The sequence below is a fragment of the Oncorhynchus clarkii genome, chromosome 16, assembly GCF_045791955.1.
Source record: "Oncorhynchus clarkii lewisi isolate Uvic-CL-2024 chromosome 16, UVic_Ocla_1.0, whole genome shotgun sequence".
Lineage (NCBI taxonomy): Eukaryota > Metazoa > Chordata > Actinopteri > Salmoniformes > Salmonidae > Oncorhynchus > Oncorhynchus clarkii.
The window spans coordinates 34,189,678-34,202,557 of record NC_092162.1 but is presented as its reverse complement, the minus strand read 5'-3'; the positions used below and the strand labels follow the sequence as shown (position 1 = coordinate 34,202,557).

The following is a 12,880-nucleotide window of genomic DNA, read 5'->3' as shown; positions in this document are numbered from 1 at the left end:
TCTGAATTCCCCCGCAGACGTTCCTCTGCACTGCCACGCACAACTTTTTCTCCGCTGGCACAATTTGATTGGCTGCTGTCCGATTCAAACTGTAATCCGATAAATTAAGAGTTGATGCGCTGCACACTTTTTTTATAGCATATTTTTATATATTTGGGCTTGGGGAGGGTATCAAATCAGGTCGAGTCAAAAGGCTCATGTCCAAGTTAAGTCACGAGTCATTGGTGAAAGTCGAGTTGCAAGTCATCATATTTGTGACTCGAGTCTGACTCGTACACACCTCTGCTATGGAGTGCTTTTATTAGAAGCTCCTTTGTAGATGTTTACTCTGGCTCCTCTCCTCTTGTCCAATCCCCTGCTTTGTTGATGTTTAACCTGGCTCCTCCTGTCCCATCCCCTGCTTTGTTGATGTTTAACCGGGCTCCTCCTGTCCCATCCCCTGCTTTGTTGATGTTTAACCTGGCTCCTCCTGTCCAATCCCCTGCTTTGTTGATGTTTAACCTGGCTCCTCCTGTCCAATCCCCTGCTTTGTTGATGTTTAACCTGGCTCCTCCTGTTCAAACCCCTGCTTTGTTGATGTTTAACCTGGCTCCTCCTGTCCAATCCCCTGCTTTGTTGATGTTTAACCTGGCTCCTCCAGTCCAATCCCCTGCTTTGTTGATGTTTAACCTGGCTCCTCCTGTCCAATCCCCTGCTTTGTTGATGTTTAACCTGGCTCCTCCTGTCCAATCCCCTGCTTTGTTGATGTTTAACCTGGCTTCTCCTGTCCAATCCCCTGCTTTGTTGATGTTTAACCTGGCTCCTCCTGTCCAATCCCCTGCTTTGTTGATGTTTAACCTGGCTTAACTCTGTTTGGAGCACATCCTAATGTCTCTTTTACTTCATTCACACACAACTTCTTTAACTGCCAGAGAAGCACATGTGATTCCAAACACACTCTTGCACAGAAACCTAGACACACACTTGAATGTATGCACGCATATTATACACCTAGAGACACAAACACACCAGTGTGTGTCCTCCATGTGTCCTGTCAGTGTCAGTGGGTGTACCGTGCGTTTGAGGACGTGGAGGAGGAGGGGGGCTCGTTCAAGGCCTGCACAGAAGAGAAATGCTCAGACATAGATGAGGAGCACGGCAGGAACGGAACAGGTACTGTACACCACCTCACCGTGTGTGTGTGAGAGAGAGAGAAAGATTGGGAACGGATCAGGTACCTTATACTTCTATGGTGAGATTGTGTATGTTTGTGTCTGTCTGCTAACAGCTGTGTACATGAAAGTAGGTACTCAAAAGCGTCTCTTTGTCCGATCCAGACTACAGGGGGGGCCTGAGCCAGCTGTCTCTGTCTGATGACACGGTGCCCCTGGTGAGCATGACGGTGGACAACGTGCACCTGGAGCACGGCGTGGTGTACGAGTATGTCAGTACAGCTGGCATCAAGTGCCACGTCCTGGAGAAGATGGTGGAGCCCAAGGGCTGCTTCAGCCTTACTGCGAAGGTACAGCACATGTACACTGTTTTTGTAGTATTAGCATGCCAACACTACGCTTATCATGCTAGCAGCAGTATGTGGTTCATTGTCATGTTTTTATTGTGATGTACGCTAGCACAATGACATGCTTTTTTTGCTTGCTCTTTCCAAACAATGCAGTATATACAGTGGGGCAAAAAAGTATTTAGTCAGACACCAATTGTGCAAGTTCTCCCACTTAAAAAGATGAGAGGCCTGTAATTTTCATTATAGGTACACTTCAACTATGACAGGCAAAATGAGAAAAAAAATCCAGAAAATCAAATTGTAGGATTTTTAATGAATTTATTTGCAAATTATGGTGGAAAATAAGTATTTGGTCAATAACAAAAGTTTATCTCAATACTTTGTTATATACCCTTTGTTGGCAATGACAGAGGTCAAACGTTTTCTGTAAGTCTTCACAAGGTTTTCACACACTGTTGCTGGTATTTTGGCCCATTCCTCCATGCAGATCTCCTCTAGAGCAATTTTGTTTTGGGGCTGTTGCTGGGCAACACGGACTTTCAACTCCCTCCAAAGATTTTCTATGGGGTTGAGATCTGGAGACTGGCTAGGCCACTCCAGGGCCTTGAAATGCTTCTTACGAAGCTACTCCTTCATGCCCGGGCTGTGTGTTTGGGATCATTGTCATGATGAAAGACCCAGCCACGTTTCATCTTCAATGCCCTTGCTGATGGAAGGAGGTTTTCACTCAAAATCTCACGATACATGGCCCCATTCATTCTTTCCTTTACATGGATCAGTTGTCCTGGTCCCTTTGCAGAAAAACAGCCCCAAAGAATGATGTTTCCACCCCCATGCTTCACAGTAGTTATGGTGTTCTTTGGATGCAACTCAGCATCTTTGTCCTCCAAACACGACAAGTTGAGTTTTTACCAAAAAGTTATATTTTGGTTTCATCTGACCATATGACATTCTCCCAATCTTCTTCTGGATCATCCAAATGCTCTCTAGCAAACTTCAGACGGGCCTGGACATGTACTGGCTTAAGCAGGGGGACACGTCTGGCACTGCAGGATTTGAGTCCCTGGCAGCGTAGTGTGTTACTGATGGTAGGCTTTGTTACTTTGGTCCCAGTTCTCTGCAGGTCATTCACTAGGTCCCCCTGTGTGGTTCTGGTATTTTTGCTCACCGTTCTTGTGATCATTTTGACCCCACGGGGTGAGATCTTGCGAGGAGCCCCAGATCGAGGGAGAATATCAGTGGTCTTATATGTCTTCCATTTCCTAATAATTGCTCCCACAGTTGATTTCTTCAAACCAAGCTGCTTACCTATTGCAGATTCAGTCTTCCCAGCCTGGTACAGGTCTACAATTTTGTTTCTGGTGTCCTTTGACAGTTCTTTGGTCTTGGCCATAGTGGAGTTTGGAGTGTGACTGTTTGAGGTTGTGGACAGGTGTCTTTTATACTGATGATAAGTTCAAACAGGTGCCATTAAAACAGGTAACGAGTGGAGGACAGAGGAGCCTCTTAAAGAAGAAGTTACAGGTCTGTGAGAGCCAGAAATCTTGCTTGTTTGTAGGTGACCAAATACTTATTTTCCACCATAATTTGCAAATAAATTCATAAAAAATCCTACAATGTGATTTTCTGGATTTTTTTCTCATTTTGTCTGTCATAGTTGAAGTGTACCTATGATGAAAATTACAGGCCTCATCTTTTTAAGTGGGAGAACTTGCACAATTGGTGGCTGACTAAATACTTTTTTGCCCCACTGTATATTTTTTAAGTAGAACAAAAACACTAGAAATAGGAAGAACACGAATCAGTAAGAAACCTATATACATGGTAAGTGCAAACACCATATTTATCATGTGCAGGGATACTGGGGTGGCAGGGTTAGATATGTACAGTTGAAGTCGGAAGTTTACATACACCTTAGCCAAATACATTTCAACTCAGTTCTTTACAATTCCTGACCTTTAATCCTAGTAAAAATCACCTGTCTTAGGTCAGTTAGAATCACCACTTTATGTTAAGAATGTAACCAGGTAGGCCAGTTGAGAACAAGTTCTCATTTACTGCGACCTGGCCAAGATAAAGCAAAGCAGTGCGACACAAACCACAACACAGAGTTACGCATGGGATAAACAAACATACAGTCAATAATACAATAGAAAAAGTCTATATACAGTGTGTGCAAAAAATATATATACACGGGACACGACAAGACGAAGACAAAGACGTCTGACTGCTAGGCCATCTTGGAGTAGAGATAATTATTTCTTTCAGCTTTTATTTCCTTCATCACCCAGTGGGTCAGAAGTTTACATACACTCAATTAGTATTTCGTAGCATTGCCTTTAAATTGTTTAACTTGGGTCAAATGTTTCGGGTAGCCTTCCACAAGCTTCCCACAAGTTGGTTGAATTTTGGCCCATTCCTCCTGATAGAGCTGATGTAACTGAGTCAGGTTTGTAGGCCTCCTTGCTCGTACACACTTTTTCAATTCTGCCCACAAATGACTTGTCACGCTCAAAGTAGATGTCTTAACCGACTTACCAAAACTATAGTTTGTTAACAAGAAATGTGTGGAGTGGTTGAAAAACAAGTTTTAGTGACTCCAACCTAAGTGTATGTTAACTTCCGACTTTAACTGTATAGGGGTAAGGTGACTAGGCATCAGGATATATGATAAACAGAGTAGCAGCAGCGTATATGATGATTGTATGTGAGTGCATGTTTGAATGTGTGTGTGTGTGTGTGAGGAAATGATGAGTGAGTGTGTAGAATGTGCAGTCAGACGTCTTTGTCTTCGTCTTGTCGTGTCCCATGTATATATATTTTTTGCACACACTGTATATAGACTTTTTCTATTGTATTATTGACTGTATGTTTGTTTATCCCATGTGTAACTCTGTGTTGTTGTTTGTGTCGCACTGCTTTGCTTTATCTTGGCCAGAGATAAAAATAATAATAATAATAAATAAATAAAATGGACGGGTCAATGCAGATAGTCACTATAGCCTGAAGGCTTCTTTGGCCGTCAAGGAACAGGAAATGTCCGTTGTTGTAGTCTACTAGCATTAGCATAAACATAAACATAAACTTTGATTTTATCTGTATTGCATAACCACAGCCATGATTTCTACCATTTAGCATTTATGATGAGAACAATAGGAGTGAATGGTTCCCAGGTTGCTTTATGCTCTTCTCTCCATGCAAAAATCATTTCAAATAACTTGAACCCAAAGGGATTTAAAACATACACTCTGCCCTGTCAGATCCTGGAGGCCTTTGCAAGAGACGACAGTCATTTTGTGCGTAACTGCAGCCAGCTGATTTCGCAGAGTGACCGCGTGATGTCCATGCCCCAATTTGAGTTCAGGAACATCTGTGAAACCAAGCTGGAGAGCATCCGCCGGCGAATCAGCAGATACCAGCAGGTACAGGATCTACAGGATCCCTCATAGCCCCTTTTGTAGTGCAAGAGCAGCTACAAATGTCTTCAAGTTCTCTCTCTCTCTCTTTCTCCCTCTTCTTTCACTCCTTTCTCCCCTTCTCTCTCCCCCTCCCCCGCCACACACACAGACACTCAGATCAGCAGTGACTATTGATCCATCATTATGTGATAGTGGTAAATATACAGTTTTTCATTAGCTGTGGTTTTCAGTTTGCCCAGGAGCTGAGGAGAAAGGCGTGCCCCACATTCAAGCAGGCAGGCGTACTGACCCACCCACTGGGCTGCATGGACTTTGTGCCCACCAACTGCCACGTCAACCTGATGCAGGTGTCCCACCCCAAAACCACCATGGTGTCTGGCAGGGCCTTCAGCTTCCGCTTCGGACGCAAGAACTCCTTCTACGGCCTGGACCCCAACCAAGGTGGGGTGAAAAGACAATGCAGGCGTGTGTGTGTGTGCGTGCTAATTAATTACAAATTAAAAGCTGAAATGTCTTGAGTCAATAACTATTCAACCCCTTGGTTAAGGCAAGCCTAAATAAGTTCAGGAGGAAAAATGTGCTTAACAAGTCACATAATAAGTTGCATGGATTTTTGAAATTTTGCCTCATTGATCACAAAGACCAGGGAGGTTTTCCAATGCCTTGCAAGGAAGGGCACTATTGGTAGAAAGAAGACATTGAATATACCTTTAAGAATGGTGAAGTTATTAATTACACTTTGGATGGTGTGTCAATAAACCCAGTCACTACAAAGATGCAGTTGCCAGAGAGGAAGGACTTTTGAACAGGTACAGAGTTCAATGGCTGTGATTGGAGAATATTACAAAACATGCATCCTGTTTGCAACAAGGCTCTAAAGTAATGCTGCAAAAAATGTGGCAAAGCAATTCATTTGTTGTCCTGAATACAAAGTGTTATGTTTGGGGGCCAATCCAACACATTACTGAGTACCACTCTCCATATTGTCAAGCATAGTAAGTGAGAGAATGTTTTACACGTACTTAGCTGGTGAATTCAGCTTGATAGTCCAGCCTACTCAAACAGAGACGAATGCTATGTTAGCTAGCTGGCTATGGCTATCCAACACTGGAACTCTTCCTAGGAAAGCTTTTGGTTGTATTCATTTATTGCCACTGGGGCCCGCTGGTAAAACTGTCCAATAGAAAATCTTGTTTGCAACGGTTGGACCAATGATTACACCCTAGATCCGCTAGATGCAGGTAAGATTGTGCAAGGCGGTATTGAATGTGTCAATGTCTGTCACCTTGATGACTCAAATTTCTCTCGACCTGGGCACATACGTTGAAAACTTTAATTCATAGGCTAGATTGTAGCCAACCGCATGATGGATATAGGGAACATTTGGGTATCATGTAGTAGCCTAAACCTATCGGTGTTACATTAAGCTGGATGAATGGAATACGACAGTCTTCCTATATGCTGTAACAGAAATAAGGCCTTGCTCATAAAAAAGATTTGCACTCCCTCATCTTAAACAGCACCGACTGCCACTACTGTACATGTACACACATACAGTACACACTCATACGCACACATACCTTTAGATTACAAATAGAACAACAGTACAGCAGCACACATACTACACAGCTCTATACCAACTCTGTAGAGTTGTGTCAATGCCTCAGTTCTGTTATTTTGTGGAATTCTAGTCCCAGTTGAGTTTTGCCAACAATAGCCAAGATCCCCTTTACAACATTGTGCAGAGCTAGCCTATAATCCACCTTAAAGCTTAAAACAAAGAGATAATTTCAACTAAATACCATCTTTGATCAATTAAATCCCACAGTACAAATTACTTTATAAGCTCTTGTGATGAAACAAACTGAGTTAATTAGCCTTTAGCCACATATAGTGACAACTCCCACAGTACATTTGCGGTAAAGTAGTTGTAATCCCACCACTCTAATCGTCTCCATTGGTTTCCCATTAAACAACCATTAGCCTCAGGCGACCCCCACTCTGAAACGTTTAGCCATCCTCTCTGTGGGTGTTGGTGAATGTCATCAAAGCGGTCCCTCCAAGACACCAAGGGTGGAATATTCTTCAGAAAGTGAGGGGAGAGAAGGTGATCATTGGATTACTTTACTGTTTAGATGGACAGGGAAAGGGAGAGAAACAGAGCGGGGAGAGAGGGTCGGCGGGAGAGATATTTTACAGGTGTAGCCCTTGGGCCCATCCTCAGAATTAAATGGAACATTATGTATCTCTATGGGCCCATCTTGTCCTGTCTGTGTTTTGTCGGTCTCTGCGGTTTTGGTAGCCTGCCTTTCGGCCCGTCACACGGGCCGCTCTGACACGGCTCAGAGAAACACTAAGACGGGAAGAGACAGAGGAAGCTGCAACAGACAGACAGCCAGATGTCTGACTGGAAGATTAGCATTGTTAGTATTGATTCAACCTTCCTCTCTCCTCAGTTCCTCGACTTAATCATAGCCTGTGCTATTATGTGCTAACATTACACCCATAGGCTTCTAGATCAGGAAGTAGAATTGTAAATTAGACATGATTATTCACTGTGCTTTTATCATGTTCTAGGCATTTTTTCATGACTCTCAAGGCAGCAGAATGTACATAGAACAGCGTAATGTGTAATGGGCCCTTTACACACAAGCACACTGTTTTTGTCAAAATTATAGGTTGTATATTCACCAGAGTTTTATTGTGTATGAAGGCTCAACATGTGGTGTAGGTATAGGTCTCTGGAAGTGAAAGTTGATTGTCTCTCCCTCTGTCCCTATTTTTACCTCTCCTTTTCTGACATCACGATGTGACGTGCAGCTTTTCTGATAAAAAATTCTAACGTCAAGTTGAAAGACGTAGACACTTATTTTAATACTCTTTCACTTCCTTTACTTTTCCTCCTATTTATTTATCTATTTATTTTCTCTCTCCCCACAGCTAACCTGTCTCGCATGTCTCACACCCAACACTGTGTGACTAGCATGGGTGCCCCGTGTTACAACTGCAGCGGTCTCGGGGAGGAGGGTGATGGTGAGGAGGACATCACGGGCTCTGGAGAGGGCATCCCAGACAGGATGCAGCAGGCCAACCGGGGGAATGGCCTCAGCTTCCTGCTCAAACAGGAAGACATGGAGATCCAGGAAGCCTACATCCGCCTCTACAACCGCCTGAACATCGCCGTGCAAGAGATGAGGCAGTACGTCACCCAGATAGACGTGTAAGTACACATATATGAAAATCCTTGCCAAGTACCTACTGTACGTCAGGGATCTCAATCCGGTGGCCCTCGAGCCAGACACGTTCCGTTCCGCGAGCTCATTTAATGTGGCCAAATATACAGTGGGGTTCCAAAAATGTTTACACACTTGATAAAGACGAGTAAAAATTATTCTATAAACCACAGGTTGCCAATGTGATTCAAGTCCTGAGACTGAGATGGCCATTGCAAAATGTAGATTTTTTTGCCCACTTAATCAATTCTTTGTGGATTTTGATGTGTGCTTGGGGTTAATGTCTATATATAATTTATCTTCTTTTTTTTTAGCATACAATATAATTTTGCTCAGTATTTATCAAGGGTGTTATTATTCTGCATGAAAATGAAAGGCCAAGATATTATGGAACCGTTGTCCCCAGGCAGTCTTCTGAGGCCTGGCCCTGTTTGTCCGGCTTCCTGTTTTTCTTGTTTAAAGGAAAGAGTCACCCATTTTGCATGCTATATTGTATTTGTGCATGTCTGAGAGATGTTCTATTTATTCCTGGGGTCATTTTATGTTTTCAGCTGTAAATGAGCTATTCACCGTTCAAGCAGACAGAAATACAGCCGGTGTGGGCGGGTTTTGCATCATGACGTGTCATTCCCGCTGCATTCCAGAACGGGAATCGTTTCCATTAACGAGTCAAACGAGAAGGATACACTGCTTTCCCGGGAACAAGCCCAAATCCCGGGAATTTGCTTGAATAAAAGACGCAGGAAAAGAGGCCGCAGGTCAGGCTGCTTTCTGAGAATCCATAGGCGAGCGAGTAAACTCCCACTGCCATCCGTTCTACTCGCTAACATGCAATTATTGGAAAATACAATTTATGACCTACGATTTTCCTACCAATGGGACATTAAAAACTGTCATATCTTATGTTTCACCGAGTCGTGGGTGAATGACGACACGGATAATATAGAGCTGGCGGGATTTTCCATGCACTGGAAGAACAGAGAATAACGTCTGGTAAGACGAGGAGTGGGGTGTGTGTCTTTTTGTCAATAACAGCTGGTGCACGATGTCTAATATTATTGCTCTGTGGAGGTAGAGTACCTTATGATAAGCTGTAGACCACACTATCTACCAAGAGAGCTCTCATCTGTATTATTCGTAGTTGTTTATTCGTATCACCACAGACCGATGCTGGCACTAAGACCACACTCAACCAACTCTATAAGGCCATAAGCAAACAAGAAAATGCTCATCCAGAAGCGACGCTCCTAGTGGCCGGGGACTTTAAGGCAGGCAAACTTAAATCAGTTATAACACATTTTTACCAGCATGTCACATGTGCAACCAGAGGAGAAAAAAAAGTCTGGTCATGGTTCACATCAACAGCATCCTCCCGGATACCCTAGACCCACTCCAATTCGCATACTGCCCCAACAGATCCACAGATGACGCAATCTCATTCGTACTCCACACTGCCTTTTCCCACCTGGACAAAAGGAACACCTATGTGAGAATGCTGTTCATTGACTACAGCTCAGCGTTCAACACCATAGTGCCCACGTAGCTCATCACTAAGCTAAGGACCCTGGGACAAAACACCTCCCTCTGCAACTGGATCCTGGACTTCCTGGCAGGCCTCCCCAGATGGTAAGGGTAGGCAACAACACGTCTGCCACGCTGAACCTCAACATGGGGGCCCCTCAGGGGCGTGTACTTAGTCCCCTCCTGTACTCCCTGTTTACCCACGACTGTGTGGCCAAACACGACTCCAGCACCATCATTAAGTTTGCTGACAACACAACAGTGGTAGGCCTGATCACCGACAACGACAAGACAACCTATAGGGAGGTCAGAGAACTGACAGTGTCGTGCCAGGACAACAACCGCTCCCTCAATGTGAGCAAGACAAAGGAGCTGATCGTGGACTACATAAATAAAGGTGGGCCAAACAGGCACCCATTAACATTTACGGGGCTGTAGTGGAGCGGGTCGAGAGTTTCAAGTTCCTTGTTGTCCACATTACCAACAAACTAGAATGGTCCAAACATACCAAGACAGTTGTGAAGAGGGCACGACAACACCTTTTCCCCCTCAGGAGAATGAAAAGATTTGGCATGGGTCCCTAGATCCTCGAAAAGTTCTACAGCTGCACCATCGAGAGCATCCTAACCGGTTGCGTCACCGCCTGGTATATGGTAACTGCTCGGCATCTGATCGTTAGGCGCTACAGAGTGTAGTGCGTTTGGCCCAGTACATCACTGGGGCCAAGCTTCCTGCCATCCAGGACCTATATACAGTGGGGCAAAAAGTATTTAGTCAGCCACCAATTGTGCAAGTTCTCCCACTTAAAAAGAGAGAGGCCTGTAATTTTCATCATAGGCACACGTCAACTATGATAGACAAAATGAGAAAGAAATCCAGAAAATCACATTGTAGGATTTTTTATTTATTTATTTGCAAATTATGGCGGAAAATAAGTATTTGGTCACCTACAAACAAGCAAGATTTCTGGCTCTCACAGACCTGTAACTTCTTCTTTAAGAGGCTCCTCTGTCCTCCTATCGTTACCTGTATTAATGGCACCTGTTTATAAAAGACACCTGTCCACAACCTCAAACAGTCACACTCCAAACTCCACTATGGCCAAGACCAAAGAGCTGTCAAAGGACACCAGAAACAAAATTGTAGACCTGCACCAGGCTGGGAAGACTGAATCTGCAATAGGTAAGCAGCTTGGTTTGAAGAAATCAACTGTGGGTGCCATTATTAGGAAATGGAAGACATACAAGACCACTGATAATCTCCTTCGATCTGGGGCTCCACGCAAGATCTCACCCTGTGTGGTCAAAATGATCACAAGAACGGTGAGCAAAAATCCCAGAACCACACGGGGGGACCTAGTGAATGACCTGCAGAGAACTGGGACCAAAGTAACAAAGCCTACCATCAGTAACACACTACGCCGCCAGGGACTCAAATCCTGCAGTGCCAGACGTGTCCCCCTGCTTAAGCCAGTACATGTCCAGGCCCGTCTGAAGTTTGCTAGAGAGCATTTGGATGATCCAGAAGAAGATTGGGAGAATGTCATATGGTCAGATGAAACCAAAATATAACTTTTTGGTAAAAACTCAACTCGTCGTGTTTGGAGGACAAAGAATGCTGAGTTGCATCCAAAGAACACCATACCTACTGTGAAGCATGGGGGTGGAAACATCATGCTTTTTTTCTGCAAAGGGACCAGGACGACTGATCCGTGTAAAGGAAAGAATGAATGGGGCCATGTATCGTGAGATTTTGAGTGAAAACCTCCTTCCATCAGCAAGGGCATTGAAGATTAAGCGTGCTGGATCTTTCAGCATGACAATGATCCCAAACACACCGCCCGGGCAACAAAGGAGTGGCTTCGTAAGAAGCATTTCAAGGTCCTGGAGTGGCCTAGCCAGTCTCCAGATCTCAACCCCATAGAAAATCTTTGGAGGGAGTTGAAAGTCCGTGTTGCCCAGCAACAGCCCCAAAACATCACTGCTCTAGAGGAGATCTGCATGGAGGAATGGGCCAAAATACCAGCAACAGTGTGTGAAAACCTTGTGAAGACTTACAGAAAACGTTTGACCTCTGTCATTGCCAAAAAAGGTTATATAACAAAGTATTGAGATAAACGTTTGTTATTGACCAAATACTTATGTTCCACCATAATTTGCAAATAAATTCATAAAAAATCCTACAATGTGATTATTATAATTTTTTTTTTCATTTTGTCTGTCATAGTTGAAGTGTACCTATGATGAAAATTACAGGCTTCTCTCATCTTTTTAAGTGGTAGAACTTGCACAATTGGTGGCTGACTAAATACTTATTTGCCCCACTCTAATAGGCGGTGTCAGAGGAAAGTCCATAAAATTTGTCGGACTCCAGTCACCCAAGTCATAGACTTCTCTCTGCTACCGCACGGCAAGCGGTACCGGAGCTCCAGGTCTAGGACCAAAAGGCTCCTTAACAGCTTCAAATCACCACCAGACTATTTACATTGACACCCTCCCTTCATTTGTTTTGTACACTGCTGCTACTCGCTGTTTATTATTTATGTATAGTCACTTTACCCCAACCTACATGTACAAATTACCTCAACTAACCTGTACCCCCACACACTGACTCGGTATCGGTACCCCCTGTATATAGCCTCGTTATTGTTATGTTACAAAGTTTGATTTGATTTGAATAGCTCTGATACACATTCTCTATCTCTCTCTCATAAATGGGGGAATTCTTCAGTCCAAAACTGTTCATGGACTGGGCAAGCAGGAATAGGCTGTGAAACCACAACCCCATTGAGAGGAGGGAAAACATTCTTAACTGTGTGTGTAAACTAAGTGTGCGCTTACAAAAGCAAAGTGTGTGTGTGCATAAAAGACACACATTATGAGAATATTTCTTATATAGTTCCCTTTCTCTTATTTTTCATGTGATTCCTCCAATGTGGCGGCGGGAATCACAGCCTCCTTTTGTCCATCACGGAGCCCACCCAGCCGCAGGGCAGCGAGTCCCCAGCCTACGAGGCCATTCAGCCCCCTTCCGTGACCCCCGAAGAGGGGGACCAGGAAAAGGCGGAGCACGGGGGCATCAAGAAGGTCTGCTTCATGGTGACGGAAGAGGACCAAGAGGACTCGGGCCAAGACACCATGAGCTACAGGGACTCCTACAGGTAAGATAAAGACTTAAGACAAGATATAATGGTGACTCGTTTCAGG

General features: G+C 44.1%; 1 protein-coding gene across 1 annotated transcript in view; it reads left to right on the top strand.

Annotated features, from left to right (window-relative positions):
• Positions 1-12,880, top strand: part of LOC139368344 (phosphatidylinositol 3,4,5-trisphosphate-dependent Rac exchanger 1 protein-like) — a 141,272-nt gene that overhangs the window by 107,125 nt on the left and 21,267 nt on the right. Inside the window, exons 21-26 of the mRNA XM_071107108.1 lie at positions 1,038-1,152; positions 1,317-1,501; positions 4,762-4,923; positions 5,151-5,361; positions 7,861-8,140; positions 12,628-12,834. Of these exons, the coding sequence (XP_070963209.1) occupies positions 1,038-1,152; positions 1,317-1,501; positions 4,762-4,923; positions 5,151-5,361; positions 7,861-8,140; positions 12,628-12,834 (1,160 nt within the window). The remainder of the gene's footprint in view (positions 1-1,037; positions 1,153-1,316; positions 1,502-4,761; positions 4,924-5,150; positions 5,362-7,860; positions 8,141-12,627; positions 12,835-12,880) is intronic.